We start from the raw sequence: 16,216 nt of genomic DNA on the forward strand, positions 1-16,216 counted from the left end.
GGGCTCCCTTCCTCACATCTCTCCCCTTGTGGGGACACTTCCTGGGTCTTCCAGGGGGTTAGCGCCAGAATCCCGGGAACCCTGGGCTTCTGGTGATCAGGCCCAGGAGCCCTTGGAGACCTGCAGGCAGAGCTGCCCCGCCTCAGGCGGTTCCCACCACCCTTGTGGCGGCCACCGGAGAAGCCCCCGGGGCTACAGGGGCGTGGGGATGAGGCCAGGGCTGGCGGCCAGCAGTGAAGGTAGAAGGGCAGAGTGGGAGAGAGCGCCAGAGGTGCCTCCAGAAAGACCCCATCATCGTGGGGCACCCGCAGCGCCCACACTCTGTCTCTGCGACTAGGCAGAGGGGTCTCTGGCGGGAGGGGAAACAGGCGAGGAGAGGGTTTGCCCAAAGACCGACTGGAGCTTGGGTCCCAGGGGTCTGCGCTGGCGGAGACTCCCCACTCTACCTGAATGATGAAACAGTGACGCGGCCAGAGGGTGCCCTGGCAGAGACACGGGGAGAGAGGGCCCTGGCACCGCGCAGCATCAGCTGCTCAGCTGTCACCGAGTCCCGTGCCTCCTCCCGCCCGCGCGGACCCGTCCACCTGGCTGCTCTGCCCGCAGCGATGTGCGGCGTCCCCAGGCCCCCGGGGGCGAGGGGGTTGTGATGCTAGAGCCCCGGTGTGGGCGCGGGGCGCCGCCCCCTCCGCTGTGAGCAAATTGCCGGGCCTTGGCTGAGGCCGCCGGCGCCCTCCTCCCCCGCGCGCGGTGGTACGCTCCAGCCCGCCTGGCCCCGCTGCAGTGGATGTTGCTAGAACCCACGCGGAGGGAGGAAGAGACGCAGGCAGGCTGCGGTGACCCAAGCGGCCGCCCCTGCCTCAGGGACCCCTTCCCCGCGAGACGACACCATGACCCAGGGAAAGGTACCAGCATCTCCCCCGCCGGCACCCTCTTCCATCCTTGCCCCCACCTGAGCAAGCTCCCTGGACCGCTCTGAGCCTCTGGCCCTGGCTCCGGGCAAGGGCCGCAAGGTCTGCTGAGGTCCTGGCTGGTATCAGAGGCTCCAAGGATCATCCCCTCCCAGCGCCCTTCCACCTGTGCTTTGGCATCCCCAGACCTTTTACCGTTGCGCAGGCCTCCGTAGGGTGTGTGTGTGTGTGTGTGTGTGTGTGTGTGTGTGTGTGTGTGTGTGTGTGTGTGAACACGGGCAGGTGCAGGATGTGGTCTGAGGGGCAGTACCTGTGGAGCATCCCCCCTCTGGTCCAACCCCAACCCCAATGTGCTTATCTTTCCTACCTTCACAGAACACCCTCTACCCCCACACCCTCAACTCCTGTCATCATCTCACATCTGGACTCATCGCCTGTGGTTGGGGGTTACTATGGCAACCCTGCATCCGGATGCTCTGATTTTCCTTTTGGTTTTGGTGCGGCCTGGGACTGGGTGGGACTGGACAAAACCATCTCATTTTCCAGCTTTAGGCCTGAAATGAGGGAGAGGAGAGACTTGGCTGGCATTTTAGGATTATGTAACCTCAACAGCCTGTGGAATTATACAACTCTCAGGACCTGGGGCAAACAGGGAGGGTCTTCTGGCCCTCTGCTTGGGGATGCTAAGGATTGGAGAGATAAAGAAGGACTTTCCCCATACCTCCCCCCTGCTCCTTGCTTTACAATCAGTCTCAGGGCAATGGCTTCCTTCACAGGCCCTCAGACCCTCCTTCCCGGGTGAACCTACTCAGGACTCAGAATGATGTCACTGGCTGATACCACTTCTGCCACTGGGTAGACCCCACTTGGGAATGCCGGATGCACAGGGGAAGGGCCAGGAGAGTCTGGAGTGCTGAGTGGTGGGGGTGGGGGTTGGAGGACCAGTTTTGCGCAGGTCTGAGTCTCTGGGCACTGGGAGGAGAGCTGGCGGGAGGTGGAACGAATGACCAGTTTTGCACAGGGCTGTTTTTCCCAGGCACAAGCTCAAGACTCAGGGGCACTTGATTCTGCTGCTTGAAATGGGTTTTGCTGGGCCTGGCCCTTCCCTCTGGGTAGTGAAGGGTGAATGGGGAGGAAGCAGGGGGTCTGGAGCCCCATTCCCACAAACCTGAGCCCCAGATCCTTTCCCAAGGAAGCCTGGGAGGGGTGTGACAATGGTGAATAAAAGAGCTCTGCTGGCCTCTCCCTAAACCCCACCTTGCCCACCCCCACTTGGTGAGCTGCTGGGGTCCTGGGGTCTGGCTCCCCTGCCACCCCCTGCCCTCCACAGCCTCTCCCAGCCTCTAGCCATGCTCCTCACGACTGGAGAGGCTGGTTGCTTGCCTGTCTCTGGGCTGCCCCTGGGCTGCCTCAGCGAGACACATTCTTTTTGAAACCAGACCTCCATTTTCTGCGGTTTAGCTCTTTTGTGGGTCCTTCGTTTCTGTCACCAGTCTTCCTTTCTCTGTGGTATCATTCAGGCCCTTTAGCTCTCTCGACGCGTGAGGCAGCCTCAGTGTCAGCAGACTTGGATGTCCGCCTTCCTGCAGCGTGCCATGAGCCCGTCTCCTCATTGGTCAGGAGGACGAAGGGGCTAAACTAGATGCTTTACAAGGTCCCTTTTGTTATGTGTTTTTGTTTTTGTTTTGTTTGGGGGCCACACCTGGCAATTTCAGGGGTTACTCCTGGCTATGCACTCAGGAATCACTCCTGGCAGTGATTGGAGGACCATATGGGGTGATGAGGATCAAGCCCAAGCCAGTGGATGCAAGGGAAGCGCCCTCTCTGCTGTGCCATCATCCTGTTAGGTCCCTTTCAGCAGTATTTCTGATTCTGTGTGAGTTTGTGAGAGAGGTGGAGGCCCAAGTAGGTTAAAGTTAAATGGGCCCCTTAGCCAGGGATCTGTCTCCCTATAGTCCTTTCATCTTAAAGCAATATTTTTAAACATTTCTTTCTTTATTTCGGCAAGTACTCCTAGCTCTGTGCTCAGGGTCACTCTTGGCAACGCTTGGGGGACCATATGTAGTGTTAGGTGTTGAACTGGGATCAGCTGCAAGGCAAATGCTTTATTCCCTATACTATCTCTCTGGTCCCTAAAAATACTTTTGAGGTCATTCTGTGTGCCAGGCCCTTCTCTGAGGACATAGTCTAATTGAACAGACTCAGTTTCTGCTGGGGACAGTGACCACCAATGGAATTCTCTTCTCAGATTTTTCTCTTTCCTTATTTGTGTCCTAGTTCCAGTGTGCCCCTGGCCACCCTGTCCGCCATCAACTAAAGGGAGGCTATCTCCCTCAGATTTACTGGAGTATAATTGACAGACATTGTATATACTTTGAGCTAAATATTTTTCTATTTTTGGTTTTGGTCTTGGAGTCACACCCAGCAGTGCTCAGAACTTATTCCTAGAGGCTCTTGTGGACAGAATGGGATGCCATGGATTGAACCTAGGTTGGCTGCAAGCAAGGCACACACCCTACCTACTGTGTTATCATTCTGGCCCCTTGAGCTGCATCTTGATATATTTATGTACTTTGACATCATATGTTGTAAAATGATTCCCACAATCAGGCCAGTTAACATGTTCAAACACTTTACATAGTTACCTTTTTAGATGGGCTAGAGAGATAGCTCAGTGGGTAGAGCGTTCACCTTGCACGCGGCCAACCCAGGTTTGATTCCTCCGACCCTCTCAGAGAGCCCGGCAAGCTATCAAGAGTATCCCACCTGCACGCAGAGCCTGGCAAGCTACCTGTGGCATATTTGATATGCCAAAAATAGTAACAAGTCTCACAATGGAGACGTTACTGGTGCCCGCTCAAGCAAATAGATGAGCAACAGGATGACAGTGATACAGTGATACCTTATTTGGTGGGTGAAAACAATGAAGATACAGCCTCAGACCAGGGAGATAGTACGGGGCATCAGCCTTGCACATGGCCAATTTGGATTCCATCCAATATGGTCCTCTGAGCACCACCAGGACTGACCCAGACACAGAATGGTGTGGCCCAAACCCCTCCCCCACAGAAAATGTTCTGTTTTGAGAAGATAGTTCAGAGCACTGGAGTGCATATTTCCTTTCTGGCAAACCCAGATCCCATCCCGTCCCCCAGGACCACGGCCAGGAGCAACGCAGAGCAAAACCTGAGAGAAGCCCCTGACGACCAGTGCATGTGGTCAGATAAATGAACTAAAAACAGCCCTGTCTTGGCTAATTTCCAGTGGACACTACAGTATTTTTAACCATAGTCCCCATTAATTGAGACTTCCCTTGTCACAGTTTCTCCCTCCCTCACCCCTACCCCCACCACATCTGCCATTCCACTCATTGCTTCTGCGGGGCTGACTGTGCCCCGGTGAACACACGAGTGAGCGCGGCAGACCTCGTCTTCCTGTGTCTGGTTTCTTTCACTTGGACCTCCGGGCTCCCTCGAATTGTCACAGAGGGCACGATTTCCCCAGAATAAAGGCTGAGCAATATCCCTCTACACGTTCATGTCACATGAATGGTACAAAACAGTTTATTTACTTAGCTATAAAATACGGTATCAGGTTCTGTGACTGGCACACACATCTGTGTCACATAGAACAGGGAGTTTCCTGTGGGCATCCCCGTTTCCTTATACGGGGAACCAAGTACCCCCCGGAGTTCTGGAAACTGAAGGGCTGCGGGGAAGGGCTTGGAAGGTGCCCCATGGTGGCTCACTCTGCTCTGTCCTGCAGCTCTCCGTGGCCAACAAGGCCCCCGGGACTGAGGGGCAGCAGCAGGCGAATGGTGAGAAGAAAGAGTCTCCGGCAGTGCCCTCAGCCCCACCCTCGTATGAGGAGGCCACCTCTGGGGAAGGGGTGAAGGCAGGGCCCTTCCCGCCGGCCCCCCCTGCAGTGCCGCTCCACCCCAGCTGGGCCTATGTGGACCCCGGTAAGTGTGTCGGCTCCAGGAAACTATTCTTCAGGGACAGGGGCGGACCCAGATGGAAAGGCCTGGGAGGAGGAAGCAGCTCCCTCACACAGTTTCTCTTCCCTTCCCTGGGCCTTGACTGGTGGCAAGAAGGCATGACCTGGACGCTGGCCTCAGTGTCCCAGATGTTCGGTCTTCATTGTTAGGCAGTCACCCAGGTGGAGAATCACAGCCCCAATCCCATCTGTTGGGTCGAGCCTGTGGAAACTTGGTTCCCCGTCCTCAGCAGCCCCGGGACCCTTCCCCCGCAGCATTAGCACCTGCCAGCAGAATTCTAGAAGGCATTCCTGGAACAATGCCTCAGACAAAGCTTCCCCTCCTAGGAAGAGGCCGCCATGGTCCGTACCTACCAGGTCCTCCATCCAAGCAGAGCCCAGCAGACGCACCCCACTAGGCCCAAGAAGGTCCCTAAAGGTCTGGCCTCCCTGGGAGCCCGTCTCACACCCAGACTCCAAGCTTTCCCCCTCCCTTCCTTCTCCTCCAAGGCCTGGTCACTCGGGCTGTGGAGAAAGACCTAGACACAAGCAGAGAAGTGGAGGATGAAAGGGGGAGGGTCTCGGGCCTCAGGCTTGCTGTAGGTTCTCTCTCCCCTTCCGCATTTCTCATATCCTGGTTGCTTTGAGGAAGGTTTTCCCAGGAATTGTGGGGGCAGGAAGCTTCCATTTCAGTCTCCATGTGGCAGGCAGTCTCTAATGTGCGTGCCAGGCAGTATGTCACACTGAGCTAACTTCTGAGGACACACAGCTTTGCAAGACCTGCCCTCAATAGAACCGACCGTGTAGACAAGAAACCAAGTGAATAGCTCACCAATGTACTGATAGGGTCTAGCCAGCCCTTCTAACCTTCTTCTGGGAAGATTCCTTGGAGGAAGGTTAGCCTGGTGAAAAGGGAAATTTGTGTTCAGGATGGAAAGAATGAAATGTGCAGGGACTCAGAGGCAAGACAGTGGCTGTCTGCAAATGTGTAGACAGCTCAGGGAAGACACAGTGCAGGTTTGCTCAGGAGCTTGGTCATGAGAGAGGCAGCATGGACGAGCCATCTGGCTTTAAAAGACCAACACACAGGGTCTTGCTCTGCGAATCAGGATGGTGGAGAACTGATAGGAGCAGCAGTGGGAGGAAAGGACACCATAGGCTTTCACTTATTTCGTTAGGCTCCCATGAGGTGGGTCTCACCAACCCATATGGCGAAAGAGACTCAGGGAGGAGACAGCTAGTTTATCTCTGAGCAGGGCCTGTCTGTTGTACTCTTCCCAAAGCCCGAGTTCCAGACACCCCAACATCATCCCGACCCCCATCGCCTCTTTACCTGGTCACGGTTCTAATTCCATTCCAGTGTCCCCCAGCCCTGCTCCCAACTGAAGCAACTGCAAATCCGTACAGCGACCTAGTCCCCAGACACCACCTCCCCCCACCAGTCCCCAGATCTTCAGAGCAAGCTGAGGTCAGGACCTTTGACCCACAGAAGTATGAGTGGTCCTTGGACAGCGGCTGTCCCTTCAGGTCCTTGCTGCCAAGGAGTCACATACAAAGCATGCACCCCTTCAAGAAGCGGGATGGGAACACGAGAGAAAAGGGTCGCTCGTATATGGCAGAGTCTGGCCCCCAGGAAGCGCCCCCGCCAAGATGGAAGGAAAGGGGGGAGCGAGGTCAGCTCATTTCCAGACCCAGAGCAGAAAACACGAACAACAGAGAGGGGCAAGATCTGTGTGGCATGAAGGGTGGAGAAGGGGCTGTCCGGGGAGCCAGTGTGACAAAGAGTCTCTAGGCTGCTGGTCACTGGGGATGACATGTCTCTGGTCCTCACGGCCTCCCACCCACCACCCAGGCAACTATGAGAGCCGTTTCCCCGGAGACCATGAGCTCTTCACCACCTTCAGCTGGGAAGACCAGAGAGTGCGCCGACTTTTCGTCAGAAAGGTAACTGCCCCCAGCCCAGTTCTCCAGGCTGCAGGACTGGGGGATCTCCTAGAGAAGCCACTCGCCCAGCCCCGACCCTGCCGCGGGGAGCTCGGGCCCTCGGTTCCTGCTGGATGGGCTTGGTGTCACCCAGCTGCTCCCCGCAGCTCGGCTCTTCTGCTCCCCCAGTGCATGCTGGGGACCGTCTCCCCTCTGGGTGCAGGCTCAGGAATATCTGATCCCCTTGCACCTTGTCCTGAGACCCTGAGAACAGGTGTGGATCTGAAGAGTGGCACGAGGGGCCAGGGCTCCTCGCCCCACTCCGAGCTCAGATGCCCCCACACTGAGTAGAGCCCCATCTTCCCAGGTCTACACCATCCTGCTGCTGCAGCTGCTGGTGACCTTTGGCGTTGTGGCCCTCTTTACCTTCTGGTGAGCAGACGCGGTGGCTGGGCGCTGCTGGAGCTGGGCCTGCTTAGGGCGAGGGCACCCTTGGGATGTTTGCCTGGAGAGACGTGTGTCGTGTGCCAGCAATGGGCTTCCTGGGGGCGTGGGTGGGGCGGGAGGCCTGAGTGCATGTGCGGGGCACCCAAGAGAGGGCACCTGGGGGCTCAGGAGGCAGGCACTCCTCTCCCCCTGCAGCTCACACTCATGCACCCCTGTATCACTCTCCAGCAATGTGACTGAGTCTCTAAGGCGACATTCCCGCCTTTCCTTCCCTTGGGCGCTGTGAACGGGCAGGGCTAGAGTGGATGCGGAGCCAGGCAGGAAGGAGTTTAGTTTTCACTGTCTCTTCCTTCTCTGCAGTGACCCTGTGAAGGACTATGTCCAGGCCAACCCAGGCTGGTACTGGGCGTCCTAGTGAGTATATCCCGGCCCCGGGCCTCGGCAGCACACATTGGGGTGGCTTCACCACAAACCTTCCCGGGAGCACGAGCAGGACCGCCCTTGTGGAGTCATTAGTGGGGAGCAAGGAAAGAAATGGGTATAAGTCGTGCCCCCACAAGGAGGGGAGAGTTGAACTGACCCCTGGCTGGACGGCCCAGACCTTACTCCTGAGAGGGGGCTGGCATGTCTTGGTCCACGCTAATGTGAATGTTGCTCTTCTCACTCGTGTTATTAATGCTTACGAATTATTAATCATAATAACTACCACTTACAGAGTGCCTAATAGGGCTTGGCCTGATTCTGTGTGCTTAATGTATTGCATTGATTCTCACTTCAGTTGGTTATAATTACCTCAGAAAACTAAGGCTCAGAGAAGTTGAGTAATCTGCCCAAGGTCACACAGCTCGTCAGTGGTAGAGTTGGGATTCAGATGCAGGGTTCAAGTTCAGACATGTGCTCTTAATCCCTCTGCTTGGCAGACTCCCTTCATCTCGAGCATTTTCAGCTACCTTCCTCTCTTAAGGATAGGCAGAAGGGGTTGAGAGAAAAGGTTTGATGGGGTAGAGCGTTTTGAGCCTTCTCTCTGGTTAGTCATGATGCCCTTCTGGATGATGCCAAGCCAAGGTCACCTGGGCCCCGTGCGGACTCTTGGGGTGTCCCTCAGTATCCCCTGGGACCAGCGTGAGCTGGGGTGCTGGGAGGAGCCTTTGGGCGCTGGGTTGTGGCAGCCCAGACAACAGGTGGCGGAGGAGGAAGGCGGGTGCCTTGTTCAGTCCAGGGTGCTCTGGGAAGGGCGGGTCTAGTGTGATTGAAGTGTGAATGGGGCCTTCCAGGCCCTCTTAGGGTGCATGTCCACGTCGGGAGCCCCCCTGAGAGCGGCAGGAGACCCTGTCTGCAGACCAGCTGGCAGGCTTGGCTCCTGGCGGCACGGGGAGGCCTTAGGGTAAAGCTAACGAGGTCCCTGGGGCCTAGCCCACGCGAAAGGTTGGCATGGCTCCCTGCACGTCAGCACCGCCTGGCCGCCTCGGGAGCCCAGGAGCCCAGGCCTTCTGGTACTGTGTGTCCTGAAGGATGATGGCCGGAGACAGCCGCAGAAATGGGAAGTGGCAACAGAGGCCACGGCCCTGAGGGAGCGCGTGTGATGCAGCTCAAATGTGAGACTCGGCATCCATCTGACTAACGTGTTCCTAGCGGAGGCGCTGTCCGGGCTAGATCACAGAGTAGGGGCACAGGCGGCCGGGGAGTGGGCATGGACTATGTGCTTTGCTTCTTTTAGGGTGCCGAGAGGCTGCCCTTTCCCCAGGGAGCCAGCCAGCCTAGTTCCTCCCAGCGCTCCCAGCCACGCTGCCCCTGGGGTCTGCTGTGGTCTGAGCCAGCGGGCCTCCCTCCGCTGCAGCAAGAACCAAGCATGTTCTTCATGCACGAGGCCCACACTGGGCCACACAGACCCCTGTCATCTACCCCACTTGACAGACAGGAAGCCAGTGAGGCTCTGCCCGCCCCCCGCCCCCCAGCAGCAGAGCCAGTTTTCCAGTGTTTCTGGTTACAAAGCTCAGGATTTTGCCCCCTGGACTCGGGACTGGGCCAGAGCCAGAATGCCCCAGGCCCCTGTCCTGCCCCAGCCCGCTTTCCCCACCCCCACCTCAGTCCAGACCCTGCAGGCAGGTGGGGCTGGTGGGGGGGAGAGGCCAGAGCTGGAGGGGTGGGTGAGCTCCCCGGAAGCCGTCAGTCAGCCAGCTCCGATGCTAACAACTCCCATCAGTCCTCACCTTGACGCAGTGCATTCTTCCACTGCCCTCTCGACTGGAGGTGCCACCTGCACTTCTGCTTTACAGAGCAGGAATCTGGGGCTCATCTGAGCTTATGCGGTCACAGAGGGGCTCAAAGCAGACCCCAGGCCACTGGGCTCTCCGCCAGCTTTCTGAGAAGCTGGATCCAGAGAGAAAAGGACCTTTGCCCCCAGGAAGCGTCCAGATTGGCCAGGGAGATGGCACCCGCGCCCAGGAACAGTCGAGGTGTCATTATCCTTATTGCTGAGCTGACTGACCAGTGACTCAGTGAGACTTAGCAGAGGCTGGCGCGTGTCTCAACTGGGGCACATGAGTCCACTGTCCCTCACAGAGCAGGACGTCCAGCAGCCTGATCCTGGGACCCCTCGCGCTCTGCATGCCAAGGAACCACCCAGAGACCTCAGGAGGGGCCTGGCGATGGCTTTAAGTGTTTGTCCAGGAAGTGCAGGGCCCCAGTGCGAATGTTGGTGCTGCTCCCACTCTCTAGGACAATCCTGGCAGCTCTGCTGTTGGGGGCCCCATGAGAAGGCTCTCTGGCTTAGCAAGAGGCAAATGCGGGACGCTGAGCCGAACCCTCCCAAGCCAACACAGCCTACTGCACACCCCTGGCGAAAAGGGGAATGACTGAGGAACAGGAAGGGGTAAGATGGAGGTTCTGTCTTCCAAGCCCTCCAGCCCCAGGCTTGCCGTGGCCCTATATTCCCTGTTTTTACAGTTCATCTAGAAATATTTATAGTATCACCCAGCCATCACGGGACCCGCATAGGCAGATGGCACAGGGAGTAGAGTTTGCGCCAGACGTGCAGGCCTTTGGGTGTGGGGCGCAGGTTTCAGCCGAGGGTGCCCTGGCTGCACAGGAAGCCCCTTAGTCCCAGCGTCAGTCATCCTTGCCCTGGTCCTCTCCAGCTGGCGTGGCAGCTGCTGGGGCGTATGAGGGGAGGCAGAGGGTGTGGCCCCAGGTGGGAGGGACTGGGAGGGAGGCAGGGGTGGATCGTGTAGGGCACTGCCAGGTCTTGGAAATCTGAGGCAGGGGAATCACATGATTGCCTGGAGCTGGGAGGTGAAGGCAGGACTGGGGCAGAGGCCAGTGGAGCCCCGGGGTGCACCATGTAGCCATAGAGGGGCTGGAGAGAAGGGGACAGCGTGGGCGCAGTGCCAACAGCGCTGGTGACATTCGGGACTGGCAGCGTGAAGATGGAGGACGCCGCCGAGGGCTCTGCTTGGGGACAGGTGCGGGTGCAGGAGTGTGAAGCAGGGTCACGCTGCTCTAACCTGTTGAGCTTGGCGTGTTTCCAAACAAGCATATCTGCCCAGCAGGTAATTGGGTATTCAATCTGAGGCTGAGGAGGACAACAAAAATGAGAAATATGGGTGTGCCCGTCATGGGCCCGATGCAGGCGGCCTGTGGATGCGTGAGGGAGAAGCACCCCAGGGCACCCGTGTGGAAGGCAGCAGGGAGAGAGACTCTAAAGGAGATTCAGGAGTGGCCAGGGAGGAAGGACCCAAGAGTATGTCATTTGGAACCAGAGAAACAATGGGAGTGACCTGATGTTGAGAAGTCAGGTAAGATAAGGACAAGCCTGTGTCAGTTGGACTCAACAAGGTCATAGTGACGTGGTGAAGAGACGCTGCAGTGGGTAGGGAGCAGCTGGGCAGAAGGAAAGGCCTAACAGAGCACAGAGCTCTTCTGAGCATCAGGGAAGATGTGGGTTAAAGAAGGGCGACAGCTGGGTCAGAGAGGCAACACAGGGTGTAAGACCGTGGGCCACACACAGGTCTCTAAACACCGCCAGGTGTCACTTCTGATCCCAGAGCCTGGAGCAGTCACTGCGTATGACCCAATCACCCATCTCCAGAAAAAGAGGGCGACAGCTTCGGAGGAGAGGGAGTTGCTGAAAGGCCAGAGGCAGCAGGGCGGCTGAGGATGGGGGCCTTGGCCGGGGCTGGGGTGGCCTTGGAGGGAGGAGAGGGAGGCACACAGGAGTGTGACGTGATGTTTATAGGCAGCAGGCAGGGAGCCTGGGAGCCCCGCCTTGTCTCAGGTCTTTCTGGAACATATCAGGCCAGACTAGGCTGGGAATGAGCCTGCCTTGGAGGCGTGTGGATGAAAGAGCGCGTTGGGAATTGCTGCTGTGGAGGGCAAAGGGCGGAGGACAGAGGAGGAGGCGGCGGAAGGATTCTAGCATCACAGTGAAGCCTCCGGCTGGGACTGTGCCCTGGTGCTGGTCTTAGCCCAGGTGGGCAGGAGCAGGGCCCAGCCGCTCCCACCACTGCGCTGGCCTCCAGCTCCCGAGCTCCCCAGGAACCCTCGGTCCTCACTGCCTCTGAGTGGCTCCTGAGCACCCTGCTAGTCTCCCTGTGGCCATCTGATCCAGTTCATGCCACAGGTGCCAGCCGCCGACAGACAGGCCTCAGCCCTGCCCCTGCTAGGTGTGAGTCCAGTAGCTGTACCAACAAGGAGCCGATGAACAGATCTTAGGGTAGTGAGCAGGCTGGCGGCTCCCGAGGACGGAGCCGCAAACCCTGCAGGACTTGGAGCTCCCGAGCGCTCACCCACCTCTGGGCTGAAGAGCCTCTTCACGGGAAGACAGAGGATTGCGTTGACATCCTGATGGCACAGAACAATTTGCGGGGCACTTGGAAAATAATACTATCTATGAATTGGAATTTGATTTTTTTTGAACCACATGTGGTGGTGCTCAGGGGCTCCTCCTGACTCTGTGCTCCTGGGGTGGATCATGGGGTCCAAGGATCAAACCCTGGCCTCCCGCATGCAATGCAGGCACTCAGCCTTTAGTGATCTCCACAGAACCTGAGCTGGGATTTTTAGGTAATAAGATAGTGTCTGGGGTGGGCTGGAGCGATAGCACAGCGGGTAGGGCGTTTGCCTTGCACTCGGCCAACCCGGGTTCAAATCCCAGCATCCCATATGGTCCCCTGAGCACCGCCAGGGGTGATTCCTGAGTGCATGAGCCAGGAGTGACCCCTGTGTATCGCTGGGTGTGACCCAAAAAGAAAAAAAAAAAAGATAGTGTCTGGGGGACCACTTTGGGTTAGGTGGTCAACTATGCCCTGGGCCCCCAACGTTCTGTATTTCACAAAGCACGCTCATTCTGGTCCCCTTTCCTCCTTCAAAGTTTGACCACTGTCTTGCCCATTGCCCAGTTCTGGGGTGACCATTAACCCACCACACCTCACCTTCTAGCACCCTGCCTGGTGCCCTGGCAGAGTAGGAAGTTCAGGGAGGGCTGGGCAGCCTCCAGCTTTGCCCCCTTCTCTCTCCCAGCGCTGTGTTCTTCGTCACCTACCTGACCCTGGCCTGCTGTTCTGGACCCAGGTATGATGATGGTTTGGGGAGCCTTATGAACTCGAGCAGGACCTTGGGGGAGTCCCGGTGTCTGTGCTGGATGGGCACCAGCCTCGGCCTGGCCTCTGGCCTCTGCCAACAGCCCACTCCCTCCCTTGACTTGGTGCCTGGGGGGTGTTGGGGGGGGCAGATGGGAGAACGTGGGAAAGTGGCAGAAAGAAGAGGCTCCAAGGACTGGTTGGGGTCCCACCCCTCGGTGTGGAGTTGCCTGCTGCGGGCACCCTGGCGCTAACCCCTGCTCTTGCCTTGCAGGAGGCACTTCCCATGGAACCTCATTCTCCTGACCATCTTTGTAAGGCCTGGTGGGGATGTGGGGGAGGGACAGGGGCTTCAAGGGCTGGGAAGTCTGGTGTCCGCTGTGCGATCACTGGGGCATTTCCCCCCACCTCTTTCACAAGCGCCTTCCATCCTCCCTTCCAAATGGGCAGTCGCCCATGGTCCCCACAACCCTGCTGGTTTCTTTTCATTATGTTTTGGTTTTTAAGAGATTTTATGTGGTGGACCCTAGACCTATGAATAATGAACAGTGGGGGTCTGGGGCGGTGAAATGTTGGACTACAACAGAGTCAGCTGGTGCATGGTCAGCCAGGCCGCTCCTGTGCATCTGAGTGCTGGAGGTAACAGTGAGAGCCAGTGGGCGGGAGTGATAGTACAGCGGGCAGGACACTTGCCTTGCATGCGCTCAACCTGAGTTCGATCCCCAGCACCTCTTGTGGTCCCCTGAGGCACCAGGAGATCACCTGAGTGCAGAGCCAGAAGTAAGCCCCAAGCACTGCCTTAAACAAAGCAAAAAGTGAGAGCTGGCTCAGAGTCTGAGATCTGCACAAGGGATGGAGCACAGACCCTGAAGGTGTCCTCATCTGCTTCTCCTTTCAGACCCTGTCCATGGCGTACCTCACGGGGATGCTGTCCAGGTAAGGGGTCTGGCCTCTGGGCAGCGGGGAGGGGCTCGTGCAGGCAGGGAGGGACCGGTGACTTCCTAGTCGCAGCTTCGGCCAGAGACGCTCCACAGGCTGCAACACGAGCAGTGCACACAGGAGAGCCAGCTCCAGCCCAGCCCACGGGGTCCTCTGAGCACCCTCATGAGTGGCCCCCCAAGCAAGAAGTCAGAAGTAGCCCCTGAGCATAGCGTGGCCCACAAACCCCAAGCCCCCAGGCCCACACTCACCATCACACAGCCAAGGGTGCGACCCCTCAGGCCCCAGCGCCAAGCCTGCTCCTCCACCCACCTCCAGGCCCGTCTCTCGACGGCCCAGTGGAAAGCGGGTGGGGGAGCATCCTGGGAGAGAGGAGAGGCCGGGGGTCGGTGCTGATGGGGTGGGGTGGGAAGACCAGGAAAGCTGCCACAGAGTCCCGGGGCCTCTTGTCCCACCAGTTACTACAACACCAAGTCTGTGCTGCTGTGCCTGGGCATCACGGCCCTCGTCTGCCTCTCCGTCACCCTCTTCAGCTTCCAGACCAAGGTCAGCCCTGGGACACGGGGTGGTGGAGATGTGGGGGGGGGAGAGAAGAGGCACTCGGGGCCTGGGGACACCTGAAACGGGAGAGGGAAGGAAGATGGGGGCGCGGTAAGCCTCGGCCCGGTGGGTAGTGGGATGCTTGGGGAAGCAGAGCCGCTCCGCGCAGGCCCGGCCCTCGGCTGACCCGCCCTTCCCTGCAGTTCGACTTCACCTCGTGCCAGGGGGTGCTCTTCGTGCTGCTCATGACGCTCTTCTTCAGCGGCCTCATCATGTCCATCCTCCTGCCCTTCCAATACGTGAGTCGTCGGGTCTCTCAGCCCTTGGGGGCGGGGTTGGCCCCAGGCTGCTGTGTCCTCCCACACCCTCGGGGGAAGGCGCAGAGCCCAGGGCTCCAGGCGGCCATCCTGTCCCAGGACACCTGTCCAAGGTTTGTTGGCAGGGGAAGCGCAAACACCGCGGCTTTTCTTGGCAGGCGCAGCTCCTGCCACATCCGCTTCACCTTTCCATCCTTCCCACAGGGGTGCGGGTTGGCAGAGGCTGGGGCCAGGTCGGAGTATTTAAAGCAAGGAGGGCAGTGTCGCCACCTCATGGGGCACACAGCAGCTGGCAGGTGGATGAGGGTACCACCCCTCGCCCTTCATTAGATTTATGGGCACCGCTGCTTGCCCCCTGAGCCCAGCCAGCCCAGGTGTGGGGCAGTCTGCAATGGAGAGGAGGGGGCTGATTGAGGGCACCCCAGCAGGGCCTGGCAACCAAAGAGATGGGCCTTGCTAAGAGCTCAGTGCCCAGAGCTGCCCACAGGGTCCCTTGGGTCACCTTGGAAAGGGTCCCCCAGAACCCCATTGTCACTGCAGGGAACAGCTCCCCAGCGAGCCTGTATGTCTTGGCACCTGCTCCAGGACATGAGGTTTGCTGCTGGCGTTTCCTTGGCTCTTCCCAGGATCCTGTTGACAAAGGGAGGGGCCGGAGCTGGCCTGGGGGCCCTCTGTGTGGGGGATAGGGGGCTGAGCCCCAGACAGTGCTTTATTGATCCAAGCATGCTGTGTTTCCAGGAATCTCCTGGGGCAGCTCCTTCAGAGCACCCCTGGGACTGGGGGGGAGCAGCGGTCAGGCTCTGTTCCACCTCCTGCAGGCCATGTCAGCTGGGCAGCGGACACTCCTCCACACCCCTGAGTGAAAGTCTTTGTCCTCTTCACCCTGAAACTTTCTCCTACTTCTCCCGTCCTGGCAAATGTGCCCAGCGACTGGAGAAGCCCAGGCCACACAAAGTCTGGGAGGCTTATCCCGCCTGCGTGCAGGGGAGAAGGACAGATCTAATGGGGGCTCCCAGCAAGTTCCTCCAGCACCACCCAGAGAATTTAGTCTGGGCTTCTCAGGGACTGCTGGGAGTGTTGGGGGCTAGGAGGCCTGTATCACATCCTCCGGACTGGAGAGCCCTCCTCCCTGCCCTGACCCTGCACCCTGTCCCTAAAGCTCTCCCCACTTCCCCTCTGCAGGTACCCTGGCTCCACGCAGTGTATGCCGTGCTGGGAGCAATCGTGTTCACGTTGGTGAGTGCGGCCCTGGGGGCTGTCTTCCTGGCACCCCCACCCCTTCCACCTTCCCTATCCTCCTCTTGTTTTCCTCCTCAGTGACTTACTGGAGCACCCGTGGGCTCAGGGGACCTCCCATTAGGAATGCTGCACCCCTGTGCAGACCCACGGGCTTGGGCAGAGCAGGAGAGGAGGTCCAAACTGCCGGCGGGCAGCTTTGATTGAGCTGCAGAGAGGCACTGGTGCAGTCTGAGGGGAGAGTGAGGGACCGAGGGCTGGGCCTCACGGATATGGTTCTCCCTTGCTCTCCTTGAGGTCACCTGGGAAAGCTGCTCAGTGCCAGGGAGATTCCCTGTCCCTGTTGAACTTGGGT

General features: G+C 58.4%; 1 protein-coding gene across 1 annotated transcript in view; it reads left to right on the plus strand.

Moving 5' to 3' along the window:
• The first annotated feature begins 705 nt into the window (after positions 1-705).
• FAIM2 (Fas apoptotic inhibitory molecule 2) overlaps positions 706-16,216 on the plus strand; it is a 32,748-nt gene continuing 17,237 nt past the window's right edge. The window contains exons 1-11 of the mRNA XM_055125342.1: positions 706-902; positions 4,674-4,869; positions 6,736-6,827; positions 7,174-7,238; positions 7,614-7,667; positions 12,771-12,821; positions 13,104-13,143; positions 13,728-13,765; positions 14,227-14,314; positions 14,512-14,607; positions 15,808-15,861. Of these exons, the coding sequence (XP_054981317.1) occupies positions 888-902; positions 4,674-4,869; positions 6,736-6,827; positions 7,174-7,238; positions 7,614-7,667; positions 12,771-12,821; positions 13,104-13,143; positions 13,728-13,765; positions 14,227-14,314; positions 14,512-14,607; positions 15,808-15,861 (789 nt within the window). The 5' untranslated portion in view covers positions 706-887. The remainder of the gene's footprint in view (positions 903-4,673; positions 4,870-6,735; positions 6,828-7,173; positions 7,239-7,613; positions 7,668-12,770; positions 12,822-13,103; positions 13,144-13,727; positions 13,766-14,226; positions 14,315-14,511; positions 14,608-15,807; positions 15,862-16,216) is intronic.

Source organism: Sorex araneus, chromosome 2, assembly GCF_027595985.1.
Source record: "Sorex araneus isolate mSorAra2 chromosome 2, mSorAra2.pri, whole genome shotgun sequence".
NCBI lineage: Eukaryota > Metazoa > Chordata > Mammalia > Eulipotyphla > Soricidae > Sorex > Sorex araneus.